General features: G+C 33.8%; 1 protein-coding gene across 3 annotated transcripts in view; it reads left to right on the top strand.

Moving 5' to 3' along the window:
• TDRD3 (tudor domain containing 3) overlaps positions 1 to 21,398 on the top strand; it is a 166,565-nt gene that overhangs the window by 131,883 nt on the left and 13,284 nt on the right. For 2 of the 3 annotated variants that reach the window (XM_059143675.1, XM_059143677.1), the window contains one exon: positions 10,321 to 10,406. The exons of the other annotated variant lie outside the window; for it this stretch is intronic. In XM_059143675.1, the coding sequence (XP_058999658.1) occupies positions 10,321 to 10,406 (86 nt within the window). The remainder of the gene's footprint in view (positions 1 to 10,320; positions 10,407 to 21,398) is intronic. 3 annotated transcript variants of the gene reach the window in all.

Raw genomic sequence — 21,398 nt, 5'->3', positions numbered from 1 at the left:
AGACTGAAAAATACCATCAGTACTTAATTTATATCTTTCTTTTCTTGGGGAAACTTGACGTAACCATATCTTTGCCCCTCTGATTCTCAAATGACTGGCTATTTTCTTTCTCTTTTTTTCCATTAATATCTCTTAATCTCATTTTGATGGTAAAAATAATTATTTATAAAGTCTGTATTTCTAGAAGATGAGTCTGGGTTTGGTGTTCATAATGTGCTTTCAAATGTGTTTAACTATTACAGTCAAAGGGTCAAAATAGAGTTTTTAGCTTTCGTTTGTTTTTTTTTTTAATTTTTTAAAGGATTTGATAAGAGATTGATTTTATTCTTTTCTCCCTAGAGAAATATTTTGCTTCCTTACTTTACCTCTTTTCTACTTCCTTTCTCTGTTTTAGGGTGGCCATAACTGCTGAGCACATTTGTCGTTCCTCACTGTAGCTCTTCCATTCAAAGGTGTTTGGTACTGAGTGATAATTTTCTTTCTACAGTCAGTGGCTTTGCCTTTCCCCGCCTTGATAGTCTTCATTGCTTTATCATTGATTTTAAGTCCATGTAAATTTAGCTGGACAATAACTTTATCAGATGTCACAGCCCATGTAGCGATTAGGAACCACAGCAATACTTTCACATTCTTTCTACCCATTTGTGAATATTCATCTATGCTTTATTCCATTTTTTTACCAATTTACTTTTTTGCAGTCAGCTTAAAAATCTTGTAAAATGCTTGAAGTATTTTACAGAAAGAAATAGGATAGAATCACTAAATCTTTTGAAGATTTTGGTATTTTTCTCTCCTGTGATTGTTGATATTTTATGATTTTGTGTAAATTAATATAGCAGATATTTTTGCATCATAAACATTGTTTTGGGGAACAAGATCATTCTTCTTTATCTGCTTCAATATCTGACTTAGTTTGTAGAAGCATCTCCTTGATATGCAGATGATGTCACCATCATCTTCATTCATCTCCATTTCAAAAAAAAAAAACGTATGTGCATTTTTCCATAAAAAGCCCCTGAAGAACCAGAGTGCATGCAGTTGTCAATACATTTAACGTAGAGTTAGCGTTGTGTTCTCTTGGCCTCTGAGAGTATTAATGTTGGGGTCTATGAGCACTTATTCTTTGTGATAAGTTTTAAGTTAATCAAAAGCAAATATTCACTAAATTAATAAGAAGAAAATGCTAATTGACAAGTCCTACTAGAAAAATTAAAGGGCTGCAAAGGTACAGTGAAGTTTTTAGAAGCCTTAACACAGTTGTTCACTCATGGATTGTGTAATTTTTAATTTTTAACTCTTGCACTATTTTTAATTGTGGTATTATATTGTATCTTTTATTAAAGAGTTTGTTTGTTATTGGTGTAAGATTTTGGAAGAACCTCATTTTCCTAAATGTAGCAATGATCATTCATTAAAGAGTTTTCTAATAGTTTGCTGGAAAAACAACCCCAAAACTTGCATATAAACCAAAAGCTTTTATAGAAATCAGTTGCCTGTATTGTCTCTTAAAGCATAAGGGTAAATCATTAAATAAAAAGCATGAAATCTAAAGAGACTCAGAGACTAAATTCATAGTCTCTCGTATGGAAAATTAAAATGAAAATCAATTTAATACTTTAAATCCAAGAGTTAATATTTTTCTTATAAAGTTTAGGAGTTATTCACCTTTGCTCTGTAGACTAAATACTTATTTTGCCTTTCCATTTGGATACATCTTTTTATTTCCAGAACATAATCAATGATGATATTTTAGATGGTGAAAATGTATGCTCTGATTATGATTAAATATTTTATTTCCTCCAAAATGATTCAGTAAACTTTTTGGTAAGTCATCCTTGATTTTTTTGTGTTCTAGCTAGGTTTCACCTGGTTCTTTTAGCTGTCATTAAATATTACCTTTTAAATTTAGTGTCTTTATTATAATGAGCTCTCTAAATATCCCACATAGTGTGGGGTTTATGACTTTTCTTAACTGGATGAATGCTCTCACTTTTTTCCCCCAATATTCTTTAAACATTATACGATTTTCCTTATTTTTCCAAAGTAGATGAAGCATTAGTGAGTTTCATATTATTTGTAAAATTATATAGGAAAAAAAGTGCATTATTTTCTATTTCTGATGACTGTATGAGAAAACATTAGGGAGCAGAGCAAATTGTTATTTGTGTTTCCTGCAGGCCCTTTCCAAATTGGTTCCTTTTAACTCTAAAGCCTATACCGGGAAACCAGTAAAAAGATGCCACAGGCAATTTGGAATTACTGTAAAATACCCTGGCGCTGCTGCTGAGACAAACCTTTTGTGTTTTTAGAGTGTAGTTGCTTCTGAATTGCTTTCCTAACCCTGGAGAGACACTTGTCAGGTCTTGATTTTCCAAGTATTTTTATGACCTGGGTTCTGTGGAGGCTTTTATATCCCAAGAAATGTTTTTGAACTTGGCTGGCTTCTAAACTTTTTTTAATAAATTCATGGTACTTCTTAATATCAGGAAAAGATCTGGTTCAGCTATTGTTTCAACAAAAATAATTGTGATTATGTAGATAATGCTTAGTTCTTAAGGCCTTAACACCCATCTTGGGCAGTAATTTTAGACAGATGGATTGTTACTGCCTTTTAGATGATCATCCTATTTTAAATGTTTTTCTGTTTTCATCTGTTCAACAAATATTCATTGTACATCTATTAGGTGCTGCGTTACTCTAGGTGATGGATATGTTAGTGCACAAAACACACAAAAATCCGTGTGCACCGCACAAAGTTAGAAGAAAGTTATAGTTCCAGTTACGTGAAACAAATATCTTATGAGGGTCTTTTTTATTTCTTCTTGAAGCTTTAAGATAAAATACAAGTGGAAAAAATCTTGTTTACTGAAGTTGTAATTTAAATAATGTTTAGGTCTTTATTCCACCTTAGTTTAAATAAAATTAATGTGGAAGAAAAAAGTATGACTTAATGATTTTTTTCTATTTTAAAAGTTCTTATCTATTTAAAAAGTAAAATTTGTTCTTAGGAGGGTTTGGGTTCTGTTTTTTTTAAGAATTATGATATATATATATATATTTTTCAGTTTTAGTATACTTTACAAAAGAAGCTATCTCAGGTTTTACTTTTGAAGTAACTTTGTACAAATATTTTATAATGACATCCTTGGAGCACATTTGAAAGTTACCTTTTTAAATTCAAATGATGTTCATAAAAAACTATAAATTATTCTATCATTAATAAAAATATTAAAAAGAAATATATAATCAAAAAAGCCCTAACCTATTTAATGAGGAAGGAGATTGAGAGTTATGATACATAAATTAATGAGTTAAAATAGATCCTAAATGTATTAGAACAAGGTCATGTTAGTAATTTTAATGATGTAGTGATAAAGTTAGGCTATAGCTAGTTTGTATTTGATATCAAAAGATCATAATAGATATTAAAAAGAGGACAATTGTTATAGAAATCATTAACTTCAAAGGAAAATTAGAATTATGTAACAGTGAGGTTCTGCTAATTAGTATCCAATAAAAAGTACAAGCACATATTTGATCGTAGTCCAGAAGTTTTTCATTCTTGCTAATAATTCTTAAATAAATTAGTGGGTATAATTTACCATACTTAAATTTCTGCACTAAAAGCATAAGTTGATTAAAGTCACTGAAACACTGAAATACATGTTTTTACACCAGACCTATCTCGGGAAACTTTCCCTTCAAACATTGTCATATGGGCAGAACTCATTGTGTTCTGTTTTGTTTTGTTGTGGTGTAAACAGAATTAATCAGAATGAAACTGTACAGCTAGCTTAGCCCCATTTAAGAACATAATTTTCAAATCACAGGTGATGGAATTTGGGGATTGCATGCAATATCTTCAAGTTTTAATTTAATAAAGTTTGGTTGTATTTGATAGCCTTTATTTCTTCATCAGTGACCCAACCTTTCACAATTCCCACTGGAGGTAGTAGAATATGCAATACTTCACTGGAGATATGAAAGCTGCTCACATAGAGGGAAAGATTATTCATTCATAAATGTGTGCCATATGCATAGATATGTCCACTTAATACTGTTGGTTTCTACCCCCTGAAGCCCATATTTCTTTTGTGACAACCAGACCTAACAGATTATTATGAAAACACTGATATCTAGTTTTGACCCTGCTCTATTATTCAATAGAGATATTTTATTTCACCATTTAAATGAATACTAAGAGAATAATATTCTAGCTAATAATTTTAAGAGCCTGTACAAAAAGTACTGTTTGAATTTTGCTATTGATAACTTAATATATTGTGATCTACTCAAAGGAACTATATATATCAAAGCACCTTTAAAAGATTTCTGGGTAATCTGAGTTGTTCTTTATTGAGCAATGAATGTACAGGTTATATTATTATTTCATGTTACTTTTTCCAAAGGTGAAATAACTTCCAAAGTGAAGTAACATGTCAGGATATTACTGAAGATGTGCTGTCTGTCTTTTTAAAGTTACTATAGTTATACTATGATTTTGTCTCTAACTTTAATTGTAATTCATAAAACAATCCAAGCCTTAAATTATTTGAATATTAACATTAAGAATCAAGTTAGCATAACTGAAAAATCTGCAACATTTTCTTTTTGTATAAGTGCATGCCAATAGATAATAGGTTAATCTTTTCTTTTCTAAGTCTCAGCTTTATTAATAGCAACCTAAAGTGTGGGACCCTGAATTATGATGTTGGTTAATTAGGAATTGAATCCATGATGCTTTAGATTTATGCTGGGTATTATATGATTTGCTTTTTCCTTCAAAGTAGTCATAAGGAGACATCATGGGTGAGACCTTTAGCTGAAGGGTGCTGGGATTCTCAGGTGAAGTATTTTTCCTTTGACTTTTTTGATTAAGTAGGCTCTAAGTAGGCTCAAGCCTTGCTTTCTTCCAAGTGTAAATTTTTGTTTTTTCATTTACTTTACTTACCAGGGCTTTTAAAACTGTAATTTCAAACTGCACTGAATTTTACCATTCCTTTGCATACAATGCGAAAGACTTGCTAATATACTCACTGCACAGGAAATAAAATAGTAAAATAAATGAATTTGAGGAATATTTTTGTTTCATTTTATTTCTCTGTTTCCAAATATGTCACCTTTCCATTGGGCATGTACCTTGACTAGACACTCATGTCAGTGTATTTTAAAGATTTTTATAAATCTGAAGGGGCATTCTTGAATTTTAAAAATGCACTCAGTTCTATTGTAGTTTCAAGTAAATTTCTGACCCTCTTCCATCTGCACCTAAAAAAACAGAAAAAGAATATCGCTCATTGTGCCACAGACTTCATTCACTTTCAGATGGAGCCCACGCAGCACATCTCCTCTGAAGCCAGTGATTGTGAACCCTGATGGTGACTGGCTACAAGGGGACTTAGGATACATATTTGACTGCATACCATAGTCAGTTGTCAGTTGTTGATTCTCTTTGTTAATTTTACATGGTCATCTTGTGTCTCTACTTAACACTGTTTTTCTATATTCTTAACTTTGGCCATCTCATTTATTAGTTGTATCTCTCTGCTTTCACTCTATTTCCAAAACAGCCTTATATCCTCTTGGCTTTTTTTTTTTTTTTTTTTAACCTTTAGAAGAAGGTGGTATCTTTTGATGTCTGTGGACTACCCTTCCTCCTGAGCTTAATTTTCTGAACTTTACTGGACATGTACTATTTATTCTAGAATCATGAACAATAGGCTTCACTATCACATCTCTAGGAAAGAGTAGAGTTGATCTGTCTCCTTGAGTGAAATACTCAAATGTTATAGAGCTTCCAATTCTTTTAAACTTGAGAACTACTAGCAACAGTTTTACACCTTGGCTTGATATAACTCCCTTAGCAACCTGTTATTGACTGAGAGCCCCATTCAGAAGGGAAAGGAAGTACTACAACAGTGAGTACATTTTATTTGCCTTAAAAAGAAACCCATATAGTTTATTAAGAGTAAACATAATTGGAGGTGCCTCAGTGGCTCAGTCATTAAGCATCTGCCTCAGGGCTCAGGTCATGGTCCCGGAGGGCTGGGATGGAACCCACATTGAGCTCTCTGCTAAGCGGGAAACCTGCTTCTCCCTCTCCCACTCCCCCTGCTTGTGTTCCCTCTCTCGCTAAAATCTTAAAAAAAAAAAAAAAAAAAGAGTAAACATAATTGAAGAGGCTCTAGTTAAGCAACTTAAACCACGATAAGAATACAAAAGTCACTAATTTTTTGTGTATATTTTTTAATGTCTAGTTCACTTAGCTCAGGATTTTCTGAAGTGTGTTCCGCTTTCTGGTTAAAGGAAAATGCTGGGTTAAGGAAAATTAAGTTTGGTTTTTTATTATGGGACTTATTAAGACAATATGTATTTTATTTTGTTTTGTTTTGTTTTCCATTTGTTTAGGTCTTCTGTAATTTCCTTCTCAGTGATTTGTAGTTATCCTGCAACCTTGCTAAATCACTTATTAGATCTATGAGCTTATGTTAATTAGCTTTGAATGCTTTTATTTTTTATTATTTTTATTTAGAAATTACTGTTTAACATTCATACTAGTGATATGTCTTTTAATCTCTAAGAGAGAGATTAAATAATAGCTTCACAAACCTATTTGCTCATGGAATTCTGTGGGGGTTTGTTTGTTTGTTTGTTTGTTTTTTAACCTGTGACAGAAAGTCTATGGGATATATTTTGGAAAAGATCTTAACTATCTTGTTACTTTCCTTCTAGTTTCAAATTTCCCAGCTTTAAAATAGGATGAAGATTTATGTTTAAATATATTGTTTTAGATGTTCCAAACGTCTTATTAGTAACATAATATTCAATTTTTGTGTTACAAATAGAGACTAAATATATAAAAGACAATTTTATCCTCAAATATGTTTTTAGATTCTTAACTTTTCTTTGAATAGAGGACAGAATATATTCCTGAAATTTTAGGTCCCTTCTAAATACTCGTGTCATTAGTAATAGTATTTTATTACATAAAAATAAAATTAAGATCTTGTGTTACGGGACGCCTGGGTGGCTCAGTTGGTTAAGCAGCTGCCTTCGGCTCAGGTCATGATCCCAGTGTCCTGGGATCGAGTCCCACATCGGGCTCCTTGCTCGGCAGGGAGCCTGCTTCTCCCTCTGTCTCTGCCTGCCATTCTGTCTGCCTGTGCTCGCTCTCTCTCCCCCTCTCTCTCTCTGATAAATAAATAAAATCTTTAAAAAAAAAAAAAAAGATCTTGTGTTACAAATACGTAACTCACTGGTCTTTTAATTTTATATTAGCTTAACTCTGATTCTGGAAACGTCTATTTATTAACTTTTAGAAATTGTCATTTGTGAAGACTACCATTATAGCTTTATAATATTGCTGTCCTTCTCTATAATTCTCATCTGATAACCCACATGATATTTACATGTTCCAGCAATAATGCATTTTCACCATTTACTTGGGTTTTGTATTTGTTATTCTCCAATAAACTAGTCTAAGGCAAAATGTGAAATCCCTTTTTTTGTTAAGATGACATTTCAAAAGAAAGTGTCAAAGCAGGTTAATTCCACTGGGTAAGTGAACATTCTTAAGTGAAGGAGAATCCTAAAAGACTAAAAATTCTATTTTGTTTCAACATTTATATTGCTTTTTTTACTAATATGCTGGTATGTCCTAAAGCTTTTCAATAATATTGTTTTAATTAGTTAAAAGCTTGTTAAAAACTTCCTAGAAAATAAGCAGCCTCTTATATTTTACTGCTCTTGATCTTCTGTTCTTGTTTTCCTGGTACCAGCAATTAAGTGAGATGAATTGATCATCTTGGATATAATTCCAGGGCTCACCTGAGTGATCTGGAGGGACAAAAATTCTAATTTATTTTTAAATTCTTATTTTAAGAAACCTGCCCTTTTCAGGTACTTATAATTATAAGCAAGGGCAGAATTTATGGTTGGGCAATAGCTAGTGGGAGTGCATAGGAACTCTATAAATAAGGGATAGATAACATACTGTCTGTACCAGGTCTTTTAGAGCTTGAAGGGATTAGAGCTTTTAGTGAGCACATGAAGTGGCCTGATAACTAAAACAGTGGAAGGAGGTCAGAAATTATGTGTTGAATGATTTATGTAGTTCTGGTGGTCACCTTTATTACTGAAGAGTCCTTCGTCAGACATCAAATCCAAGTGTAACAGTTTAATAGGATAGTTTTTCAATAAATATTCTCTGATTCTTTTTGTAGCAAAGCTATTTTGGACAACAGATTGCCCTATATACCCAAGGATTAAAAAGATATAAGAGAAGTAGAAGATATATATTTCTTTCCTTTCAGAAGCCACCTAATAAATATTAATAAGGCCTCCATCAGACTGAGATTGTTCCAGTCTGGGAACCATTGTTGGCATGGTTCTTGATTACAGTTTTGTTATGCACATTAAAAGAATAGGATAATGAGAAGGAATTAAGTTGGGAAAGCTAACACTGACTTTCCAAAACTAGTATTAACTTTATAATGACCTCTTACTGGCATTTTTATCTTGCCTGAAGTATGCTCATTTCCCCCCAGATCATGTGATTAAGAAATTAGGGTAAGCCCTTTTGGTCGTGCTTAACTTATTATACAAAGTAAGATATTAGGATAAGATATGAACTTATTATACAAAGTAAGATATTAGGAGTCAATTTAATTCTGTTTCTGTATGGTTCAAACTTTAAAATGTATGGATTTGTGTTCTTTTTTTTAATGTTGATAACCACTTTTAGTACTATTTAATGAATGATCTGAGAGAATATAATGATCCTTTATCTTGAAGAGCCTGAAAATAACATGGAAAAAGTACCTTTTTTTACCTCATAAAATGATCAGAGAATACAAATATTATTATTATTATTATTATTATTAGGAATTCCTGAACTTGACCATGAGTATGTAAAACAATTAGATTTTTTAAATATGGAATTGAAGTCTTAAAGCGAGGGGAAAAAGGGAGGCATATCAAGAGTTTGAGAGTGTTAGTACTTATTCAGAATTTTTTGTTTATTCTAGGTAAGCATTTTTTTTCTCTTCTGTTTTGTTCCCCTTCTCTTCTTTTCTTCTTCCTCCTTATCCAGACTCCTCCTCCTTGTCCTCTTCCTTTTTTGTTTTTATTTAAAATATTTGCCTTTTTATTAATCTTAAAGGTTTCACGTGGCTTTTAACTATTATATTAGGTTGGGTATGTTCCATCTCAGACAAGACTGATCCTCAAATGAAGTCTGGTTGCATAGGGCATCGTTTCAAGTTCAAAAAGCCTCTAAAAGCTTTGGCCACAAATAAACTGATATTGCTGGTTGATCTTTCATAATCCCTGATTATAATTGATGCTTATTTAACACCTAGCCCTACTGATAGTAGTTCTCATAAATGCAAAGACTGTTAGGGACTGAGATGTACTGGAGCTGAGTATAAAAACACCTAGAAATGGTAAAAAGTTGTTATCAAATCAATGTGCCCAGTTGATTTAAATTGTATCCTTGCATTCTTAGGAAATAAGCAAAGAAGAGAAAAATTTCTCACTGAATGTGTTTAAAATGTATTAGAAATGTAAGTAATTGAGATCAGAAATTAAAATATATAATTCCCTAAGAAAAATTAAGGAACTATTCAAGAAATTGGAGACTGAAAACTCTAAATTTTGTCATAGAAAATTAATTATAAAAGACTACATTAGGAACATTTTAGATATAATTTAGAAATGAACATAAGACTTACATCTCAAGAAAATGATACACTTTCCTATTAATTTGTTGAAAATACTTAAAATTAGCTATAAAAAGACTGAATATTCTGTCCATTCTAATGATTTTAATTGCTTTAGTGAAAATAATCACTGATCAGTAAGGTAAACCAAAATAGCTGTAGAGTAGTTTAAATGTAGAACTGGTATCTTGGTTCTTAGATATTTTTCAAAATAATATTTATAATGGTATAATTTGAAAGATGTGACTGAAACTGCTAAACAGAAAATTTTAAACATACTGCTTTAAATAATTTCACTTATAAAAATAAGTTTTGCTTTCTGAAATGAGATTTACTATACTTTGAGATTCCAGTAAATTTCACATCAGTGGCAAAGTACTGCCAAAATTACTTCTGACATCATTTACTACTTACTGCCATTCTTGAGTCCAAGGCTGAGATACATTTTCAGATTTCTGTGTGCTATATCCTGAGAGAATTTGATAAAAAGGGGTCACTGCAAGAGTTAAATGTCTGCTCTGCTTGGCCTTTAAAAGAAGGGGAGAGGGCAAGGCTGGTCTTGGGCAAATTACTTCCACCTCCCTTTCTGCCCCTGCTTCAGCTCCAGGGGAGCTGGAAATGCACAGGAGGAATCAGAAGACCTGGGTCGAGTCCCGGCTCTGCCACTTACTACCTATGTGACTTTGGGTAAGTTACTTAATATCTCTGGGTCTCAGTTTCAGTACAGGGTTATTCTGAGGATTAAGTAGTGTGGTCAATGGTAATGGGCTTTGTAAACTCCCAAGGTGTATGGAAACATACATTTCTATTATCAAAAGCTTGGCCTTCTTCCCTATTTTTCTGTAGTATACTGTCCTCAGCTATGTTATTTTTTAAGTAACCTCAAAATGATTTAATTCGTTTGGCTTCTCACTACATCCTCTCCATATTGGAATTCTTATTCCTGTCCTCTGCATGCTTCAGACTAAAGTATTCTAAGAACCTAAAATCAGTCTAGTTAAATTAATTTCACAGTGAGGTGTGGGTTACTGTTACCCCTTCTTACCGTTCACGCACCTAACTTTCTCTAATTTTCCCAGAATTATGTGCTTAGAAACATCAAGAATCTAATGCATTCAGACAGTGTTGGAGAGAAGGATTTTTGGCAGAGGCAAGTCCTTTAAATCCTGTTACCCAGATCCCACCTGCATAATTTAATAAGGTGGATTGGGAAAATAGGAATATGTTGAGCCTCTGGTCCTTTCTTTTTCTCTATGTGAAAGGAAATGGAAATAATTCAGGATTTAAAAGTTCTTCAGAAGTCTTGCTGAAAACCTAGATCCTTAGCTTGAGGAATAATCATAGAAAGGAGACAAGAAATTTAATGGGCATTTCTTTGGTCAGCTCTTTGACTTACATCTGACTGGGCCTCGTCTTTGCTTGTCAATAAAGTAAGTTCTAGTCTACCTTCAGCCAGACTATGTTTATAGTGCCTGTGATCTTTACTGAGTGCTTGGTTTATAGAGGCTTTGTTGAGCTAAGGAAGAAAGAGAACTTGCCTTCTGGGTCACATCTGGTTCCAGATCAAGGGATCTTTATGGGAGCCTAAAAAAACCCTTATATCCCCCCTTGGTCCAGCCCTCCCTAAATCTAAGAATGCTTGATCTGGCTATGTGTAAATAATAGTAATAATAGCCACTTACATGAACTGCTTGCCATTAATGCCTAATTATCATGGAGCACAATAACAGTTAATCATGCCATGATTAAATTAACTTAAACATTTTTATTTTATTTTATTTTTATGGCCTTGAACTGTTGACTTATGCTCAATATGGTTTCTTGCTGAAGTAGCAGTGTCATCTTTCATAACTAAAAATTAGAAATATTGAACTCTAGTAGTATTCAAATGAAAATTGAAACAGTTAAGTACAGTGTTAAATGCATGAGTGAATGGGAAAAAATTAGATAATTCTCATACTGGCAAGGATGCAGTGATGTGAGTACTTTTATACATGGGTGATGGCAGTGTAAATTGATGTGATCCTTCTGATTTTTTCCCAAACCTTAAAAGTGTTCATACCCTTTAAACCAATAATCCCACAGTTGTTAATATCTCCTAGGGAAAGAGCAAAGGAAATAAACTAATTGCTAAGAGATAATAATTGCAACATTGTTGCCTAAATGCCTAACAATAAGAGAATGGTAAAATAAGTGATCTTCCATCTGCTGGATGAAATATTTTACAGCTGTGGTGAAAGATCATTATGAAGGCTGTAATATTAATGGAAATATTTATGATGAGTGAATAAAAGCAATGTATAGATTTGAATGAGAATATACTCAAGGTGAAGTGGTTTAGTGTAGTAGAAGTATGTATACTCTAAGTGTGTATATACATACATTTTTTTTTCAATTTTATACACTTTCTGTAATTTTGAGTTACATTTTTTATTGGAAAAAGTAAAACCAAGCAAAATAAAAATAACAAGAAGAAAGTTGATCATAATTAGGGAGTTTTAGTCTTAAAAAATGCCAAAAATTTACAAAAAGGATCTGAAAATATAAGAGGAAAAAAATAAGATAAAACATCACCTTTCAGTTTTAATTTTTCCTTTGCTTTCAGTGAGGTTAACAGCAACATGATTATGGTTTTTCGTGATAAAATACCAATAGCCTTAAACTTGTTCCTATCTATCATTAGTAAATGAAATACTCCCACAACTAAACCAATAGTGTTACCTATACGGTGTTATCACCTACTTTCACTCTATACATACAATCTATTTCCCAATTCCTTGCAAAATTCTCCCTTAATTATACTGTTTCCAAAATTCTTACACATCTGAGAATTTAGTCTCAGTGCTTTAAAATACAGAGCAAAATACATTTCTCATATGAAATGTTTCTTTAATTTGTACTTCCCTACCATGCATAGTTTCAGGAATATGTTACTATTTTGTTTAACTCTTTGTCCCTGTTTTAGTATTGATATATTATAGAAATATTAAGTATAAAGTGAAATTTTTATATTTGAGGTTCTCCTGTTATCATTTCAAATATTTATCAGTCTATTCCAAACATTGTTTTTTCAAGCACTTATTATGTGGCTTTACCTCTCCACCCAGAACAGTGCTGGGTACATGTCCTTAGAATGATTATGTGCTAGAGAACAGAAATGCATAGTTTCTGCTCTCAAGGAGTCCCGGACTAGCAGAGGAGCCCAGGAAGTAAGCCAGCATCTGTTTATATGAGCAGAGCACAGAGTTACTTAACTCAGTCTGGAGCTGACTCATGGAGGTACAAGGCCCTCCCTGATCATCCGATTATAAAACAGCAGTGTGCCATCACACAAATTCTCTAGCCCCTTTGCCCTGCTTTATTTTCTGCATATCTTGCTCCGGCCTCCAACCCCTAGGTTAAATCCGTTTGAGAACAGGTACCTTGTCTCAGCTTAATACTTCAGCATTCAGAACAGTACCTGGAAAATAAGGTACCCTCAGTAAATATTTGTTACATCTGGATAACTGAAGTTTAATGTGAGTCTTGAAAGTCTTGAAGAGTAGTTAGCACTTAGCTTGGGGAAAAGGGGAGGAAAGTAAGAAAAGGATGAAGTCAGGAAATTCTAGAGGGCACAGTAGAGCAAGGTACATTGGCCACAGAACAGGTCTATGTATTAATGTCAGTAGATGAGGCTGAAAAGGCACGTGGGGCCAAAGTGAAGAGGAAGGTGGGTTATGGTAAGAAGCTGGAATTTTACCCTCAGAATAGGGACTGCTGAAAGAGTGTGAGCGGAGAGTGTCATAATGTGATCTTTGCTGTAAGAGATTATTGCCCTGGGGCACCTGGGTGGCTCAGTCAATTAAGCATCTGCCTTCAGCTCAGGTCATGATCTCAGGGTTCTAGGATCGAGCCCCGCAATCACATCAGGCTCCCTGCTCAATGGAGAGTCTGCTTCTCCCTCTCCCTTTGCTTCCCCACCGCCCACCCACCGCTCTCTCTCTCTCTCTCTCTCTCTCTCAAATAAATAAAATATTAGAGAGAGATTATTGCCCTAGTCTAGAAAATGGGTTTCAGTGAAAGCAGAGAGTGTGGAGACTAGTTATTTATTACAATAGTTAAGGCAAGAGGTGAGGACCCTGGGAGTCATCAGAATTTAGGCGAAAATAAAGAGTATGGGTGAGATTGCCTAGAGAAAATGTGCAAAAAGAGAAAGACAAGGACTGGGGTCAGACTCCTGGGGAATTTCATAGTTAAGCCATGGGAAGGGACACTGAGAAAGTGTAGCCAGGAGGACAGCAGGAATGGGTTCTGAATACATAATATCTAGTGCTGGAAACATCAGGAAAGAGAAGAACGGGAAAGGACCTGTTGGATTTGGCTATCAGTAGGTGACTGGTAGCTGTAGAATGCATTTCCAGTGGAATGATGCATGTGTATCGCAACTTACGGCTTTTTGAGAATGAGTGGGAAATAAGGAAATGACGTGTAGGCTACTTTTAAGATCTTGGTTGTGAAGAAAAGCATAGAGGATGAGAATAAAGAGTAAAAGAACTCAGGGTAAAAACCCAAGCCTGTTTACATCAAAGGCACAGCAAAGCAAAGAGAGAAGGAGAGGTTGTAGTAATAGGAGTAAAGATTTTTTCAAAACCCAGGCCATGATAAGAAAGTGGGGCACACTCACATGTGACTTTGGGTATTTGAGGAACACTAGGGAGAGGAGGAGAGAGAAGTAAGTATAGATGTGGTGAGGTTAAATTGTTGGGTTTCAGAGAAAGAAGCTGGATAATTCTAATGAGCTCTCTTCTCTGTGAAGTAAAAGCAGGTTATCAGTTGAAAATAATGAGGTCAAGAATTGGAAAGGAATTTTGAAAAATAAAATAAATATTTAGAAACTGCCCAGGAACATGGCAGAGGGAGTTGATCAAGATGTATTTTTACAGCAAAAAGTTTAACCCTTAGTAAAAATCATGTGTAAAGCATACTATGACAGTTCACTCTCAGTTTCTAGTCTTTTAGTAGCTACTAGAGAAGTTTAAATGGATATACAAATGAGAACTTTCCATGTTTATTAAGCAGAAGCTAATAGTTAACCCCTAGCCAGTGTTCGGTAGAGGTCCTCACTAGGAATCTGATATTTGAAAGTCTGCATAAACGTAATGACTATATTATTGCTCTACGACTTCAGCGAAATTCAGTATTGGAAAATGCTCTGGGAAGGTGGGCATTTATGCATAAACCGTTAACATTAATATAATCCTAGGACTATTACCAAGGTTTCAGGCTTCTTGAACTCATCTTCATGCCAGGTAGTAATGTATTAAAATAGATAAAAATGTTAAGTAGGTACTTGAACATTCTAAGATGTGTATGTGTGTGTATGTGTGTGTGTACACATGGAAACACATGAAAGATGTCAGTGTTTAAAAAGCTGTGATAGTTCTAAATTTTTCATTTAGAGAACAAAATAAGGTAGAACATAAAAGAAAAAAAAAACCATTTAATCTCATGAGACCTCATTTATCTGTGATCTATCCATCTATTCCTGAGACCTATTCATGGAGAGAGATTTTCCTACCACCAACACAGTTTTAAATGAGGACTTTTTTTTAATGCTCTTCATAATTTTTGCATGACACTTATAAAGAATTGTCCCCTACTAGCTATGAAAATATAAAACAAAATCTAAATAAGAAACTAGGTAATCCTGTTAAGAACATATGCTCTTCATGATTATAGAGTCAACTTATCAACTACCATGGAATATTCTTGTTCTGGCATTGAAGGGGATGGCCCATCATTGACATACCACACCACACTATTGATGAAGTTTTTAAAAAGAGCCTGAACAATATATAGACTCTCCCAGATTCCAGAGAGCACTTAGAAAAATAGTGTCTCGAGGGGGGCAAATCATGAGAGCCTCAAATATAGGGAACAAACAGGGTTGCTGGAGGGGAGTTGTGTGGGGGGATGGGGTAACTGGGTGATGGGCATTAAGGAGGGCACGTAATGTAATGAGCCTGGGTGTTATATGCAACTGCTGAATCACTAAATTCTATCCCCAAAACTAATACTACACTATATGTGAACTATCTTGCATTTAAATAAAATCTTGAAAGAAAAAAAAAAAGAAAAATAGTGTCAAAGTTTGTGTTGTTGAATGTGATAACACTCAGAGAAACATAACAATATTGTGAAGTTTATCAAATTATGAAATTAAAGAATATCCCTTGTTTAAAATATATTATAGCTCTAAGGTCTTAGGTAACGACCAGAGTAACGGTCTGACCATTGACGGTCAAGTATACAACAGAATGATTTGTGTTCACCTAAGCTTCTGAGGATAAATATCTTGGAACAGGTAATAGTTTGTATTGGTACATTTTACTGCTTTATTATACTTTCCTTCTTAGGAGTCATGTTCTCTGGGGAGTTAATGCTCCTTGTCCATAGATACCAAGATGGGGAACATTAACTTGGATGAATTTTGTAAAGACAATTACTATATTTGGTAAGCTAGTAAGATTTGCCCCAGTAAAGATGATTGATTGCCTCTGGGTTCTGTCTTCGTTGGAAGAAAAATGAACATGTTGCTAATTGACCAGATTTCTTAGCCTCTCTTTTATATCACATTGGTTATTAATACCAATAACTTAAAAATCACTTTGGAAATGTAAAGTGCCACCTAAAGGCTCATTTAGCATTGGGTGTTAGGTTTTCAACCTCTGTAATTCACTAGGATAATAACAATCAAATCGCTTGACTCAAACCAGTGGGAAAAAAAACTTAATGTTTTATGTGACATTATAAAGAATAGAGCTTTACATTTGTGAAGTAGCAATAATAGTGCACTTTATTGAACACTTAATTTTTCAACAGATGTTATTCTAAGCTCTTTACTTATATTAATTCATTTAAAGTATAGTAGCTGTTTACGGAGAGTATAGCCATCTCAGGGCCGTTTGTTCCCTCATTTGAGCCCTGCAGAGTAGCTAGCATTATGGATAATTTATTCTACATTAAGAAAGGTAGCATCTAACATGGAGGCTTAAGTGGGTAGAAGAAGAATAAATGAAACAAGATGGGATTGGGAGGGAGACAAACCATAAGTGACTCTTAATCTCACAAAACAAACTGAGGGTTGCCGGGGGGAGGGGGTTTGGGAGAAGGGGGTGGGATTCTGGACATTGGGGAGGGTATGTGATTTGGTGAGTGCTGTGAAGTGTGTAAACCTGGTGATTCACAGACCTGTACCCCTGGGGATAAAAATATATGTTTATAAAAAATAAAAAATTAAAAAAAAAAAAAGAAAGGTAGCATCTAAATGTTATTATACCTACTTTATAAATTTCATGATGTGTTTAAAATGCAAGTGAGGTGGAAAACACTTGATCTGGATCTATTTCTATAAGCCTCCAAGAGTTTCCCATGATCAATCTAATTCTCTCCTTCAGCATCCACTGGGATGTGTGGAAAGAGAAACATAACCTGGACAAGACATATAATCCTTTTTTAACCTCACTTTTTTCTCCTCCTCTGAAAAATAGCCATAAAAATATGCAATTTTATAGAGTTGCTGAGAAGTTCATAGTAGCTGCTCAATAAACATTTTATTCAGTCATTGAATAATTGAAATGCCTGGCACATAGATTCTTAATTAATGTTGATTCCACTTCTTTAGTTTTCTTTCAAGACTTTGGTAAGAGCAGCTTCCCTTATTGTCCATCTTTTCAAAGTGATGTTTGCTGACCCTGGATTGCCACCAGCAGCTGCTGATTGGAACTTTCAAACCAAGAGTTGGGCATGCATCCCAAATTCTCTCTCTTGGAAGGAAACCCAAACTGCTTCTTTGCACCAACTTTTTCTTTGAATTAACTCTTTTTCTCTCTCTTATATTTCATTTAAAACTTTTCAATTACAGTGTATGTTACTCGTATAATGGATTTCTATATTAGGACTCTTAAAATGCAGGCCTAAAATAAAAATCCATAAATCTTTTTTTAAAGTATACTAGTTTTTCCCACAAAATGAAAGAACTGTGTTCCTTTAAGCTAATAGTATTGCCTGCAAAGTTATAAAAATTCCCATCATTTTCTTCAGGCGAAATCATTTTTCTTCACACTTTTGAAGTCCTGTGTTTGTAACAGCCTTCATAAATTGGTGCCTTCCATCCTAGTTCTGACACAAAGCTGTACAGCCCATCCTGCTGTCAGTGTACCTGCTGCTTGACATTGACAAGATTCTTGTCGAAACCAGGGATTGCATAAATTAGTGTTTAACCCTGGACAGGCTTTTCTCCTCATTTCAATTCAGCTTTTAAAAGACTGTCACATCCTTAGTCATAGATAATGAAGGTAGACTTTGACTATCATCATACACTTTCTACTTTCAGAGTTTATAAACTATTAAGAATATGTAAACTTTCCTAGTCTTACTGATTTTTCACTAAGACTTAATTAGTAATCCTCAGTTTTATAAAGTCCTGTACAATAATGACATCATCATTGATTGTCTCCTGTCCTTTTTCTTCTAGTCCAGTAGGATCTGCTTGCCTTACTTTTTATTTTAATACATTATGTGTGGGGTTGGGTTGGGGAGAGAAGAGGGAAGGAGTTTTAAGTTGCATAAAGTAGTTACACTTTAAATAATCTGGGTGAATTTAGAATTTTTTAAAAAGTTGATTGTTTTACCGTAATACTTTTCAGAAAAGTACATATTCAGTGTTTGAAAAACCTAAGAAAATCTCCCGACTCTGTAATACTTCCTAACTTGTCCTTGTTGTCATTGTTCCACTGTCGCTCTATGGACAAGGAGAAATAGCTTCCTCTTGAACAACAAGAACAAAACACATATTTAACAGGGAATAAACATTTAATGTGTTCTCCCTTTGTATAAGATGATGAGCAAATTACTCTCAAGCATTCGTTATCAGTTTCTCTAGCCTGTGTTGAATATCTAGAAATTATTATAGGAAAATATAATATATTTAATGGCCTTAATTAGACTTAATTAGATCAGGTCACATACACTGTATAATTTTCCTTTACCTAAGTTGACAGAGATGAGTTTCTCTCCCTTATTATTCTTGGAGAAAATCTTTGTGATTCCTTTCTCTTAACCATCTAACCGTCAAAAATGATTGAGAAGGTCTCCTAAACTTGGAAAGAGAATTTTTTTTTTTTATAGAATAAGCTAACTCTTCATATACTGAACATTTTGAAATCTCAACATGAGGAAAAGAAATCCATAAATTTAAGCATACAGGGAGTAATTTATATTTCTATAACAGCAAGATGATATTTTATTTCTCTACTAACACTTTGAGGTAAAGGGAATAAATGGTTGAGAATATGAAAATTAGAGTCCTTCTTTTTAGAACCTGATTATAATTAGAACACTTACCCACCAGGCACATTGTATAACTCTTGACCTGCATTAATCGATTTAGTATCTACACAGAAACCTATGAAATAATTATTAGTATTCCCATTTTACACACAAGCAAAACAACAATTATAGTTTCAGAGTCATAAAGTAACTTGCCTAAAATCATTGAGTTAGTCCGTTGCAGAGCTGATATTCAAGTTTCAACCTATTAACACCATAGCATGTGATCCTGCGTTTTACCTGTAAATGAAGATAAATGATACCAAACTACTTGAGATTTTTGTGTGAGCTTAATGAAGTGTATATAAAAATATTCAGCATTGTAGTAAGTTTGTGCTCAGTGTGTGATATACCAATTGAATTAAGGTATCTTTCAAACATTTAGTTCACTCAATCTTAATTCTTATGAATTTAGAAAATTTTAAATTAAGAAATGAAGATGTATGTGGTACAAGTATCAGCTCATATTTCTCAAGAGGCTAGACAGCATTTTTCATAGGGCAGAGAAAAATCAACCTACTCCTTTAACCTACTCTTCTCTTGCTAAGAGAGTTTAATCTCACACCAAGACTCTTTTCATCTTCTAAATTTCCCTGGAATCTGGTTTCAAGATTAAATGACATTTTAGTCATCTATTTAGGTGCTACCCTTTTAGATGGTAGTTCTCTAATTTTCACTATGGGAAAAAAAATCAAAATAACTTGTCCAAAAACTGACTTAAATGTTATAGTTATTCAGAATAAACCAATGGTAATACTGTGCCAAAATAATATATCTTTCATTAATATATGGGTTTCAACTGTGGTTAAGTTTAAGATTTAGATTTAGATTGGGAAAACAATTATTTTCAAATATAGAATGACACAGACCGAGGAGCAGGTTGTAGGGATTTTACTTGATGACAAGCACAATATGAACAAGAAGTGATTGGGCAGCTGCTAAAAACATTAAAACAAGGTTAGATTACACTTTCAGATTATACAAAGTTTGCTCATCACGGGAAATAATAGTATTATGTTCCAAGCAGACCCTACTTGGAATGTTATTCTGAAAACTAGGTTACATAGAAGAGTAAATATTAAAATGCATAAAGGAAAAGATGATCAGGATGATGGGTGATTCTGGAAATAATGGTATTTGACAAGTGATTCCAAGAGTTGAGTCTTTTAATTCTAGAGAATAGAAAACTAATACTTGTTCTAAAATGGCTTATAGTCTTTCATATGGGAAAGGAAACAGGCTCAGTGAGAAAATGTAGGTAGAAATGCAGATTTGTCCTTTGTTGTACAGGACACAGAGCAGTGGAGTTGGCTGCCTGAGGAAGCCTGAGTTCCTCTCACCAGAGTTCTCTGAAGGTGGTGGGTGGATCTTGAACCGTGGACACCAGATCACTGGCTCCTGGGCTACTTCACATTTCTAAAACTGTGGCTTTGCTAACTAGCCTCTTAATTGATAAGGGTTTCTAAACATCTGTTATCATTATGTTTCACTAAAGAGAAATATTTTTAGTTCATTATGCAGACTTTGTTAGTGTGGATTTTTAGGTGTGAATGGAATTTAAATGGAGAATGATGTTCGTCACATTGGGTGCTATCTGCTTTAAGATTTAAATGTTTAATTCTTTTCCTATTAATCTTATGTTCCTTTACTTTCACTAAGTGGGTGAAAACATCAGCAGTGGTTTTATTTCTGTGTTGTTAGGCATGACAGTTCCTTTCTTACAGTAATAAAAAGCATGTCAAATCACGTGTCCCATCCCCGCTCCAGCCCTCAGCACTTTTTAATAGCAAAGATCTGGTCTGTATTTCATCAATTTGACATGAAAGGTTTGTTTTGTTTTGTTTTGTTTTGTTTTTTTCTATCTCTGTTTCTTAAATCTGTATTACAGGTCACTGTAGCATACTGTAACCACTCTCAGGTGGTCAGTTATAATATCCACCGGGCTGACTTTTAGAGAAAGAAGTAGTTTGGCATGATGGTGCAGTAATTATTACTTTCAGACAAAGAGTGAGTTAACCTATCTTAAATTGTGTTAGCCTGCCCATTTAAGATGTAGAAATGATATAAATTATGAGAGTGAAATGATAACCAGTTGTGATTAATGCTCATATGTCTTAACCATAAAATATTCTAAAACACATTTGTTCAGTTAGCATATTTAAGAAAGCAGTTGTTTTTGCGAAGATAATTTGTACGCATTGACCTGAAAATGTAGCAACATAGATAGGCATTTTCTATTACTAATCATCATTGCTGTACTTCCACTTTTTAAGCAGTGTTTCTAACTGGTTCCTTTTTATAGCATTTACC

Source organism: Mustela lutreola, chromosome 13 (assembly GCF_030435805.1).
Source record: "Mustela lutreola isolate mMusLut2 chromosome 13, mMusLut2.pri, whole genome shotgun sequence".
Taxonomy (NCBI): Eukaryota; Metazoa; Chordata; class Mammalia; order Carnivora; family Mustelidae; genus Mustela; species Mustela lutreola.
The sequence above is the reverse complement of the archived record's forward strand: the minus strand, read 5'-3'. Positions and strand labels throughout refer to the sequence as shown.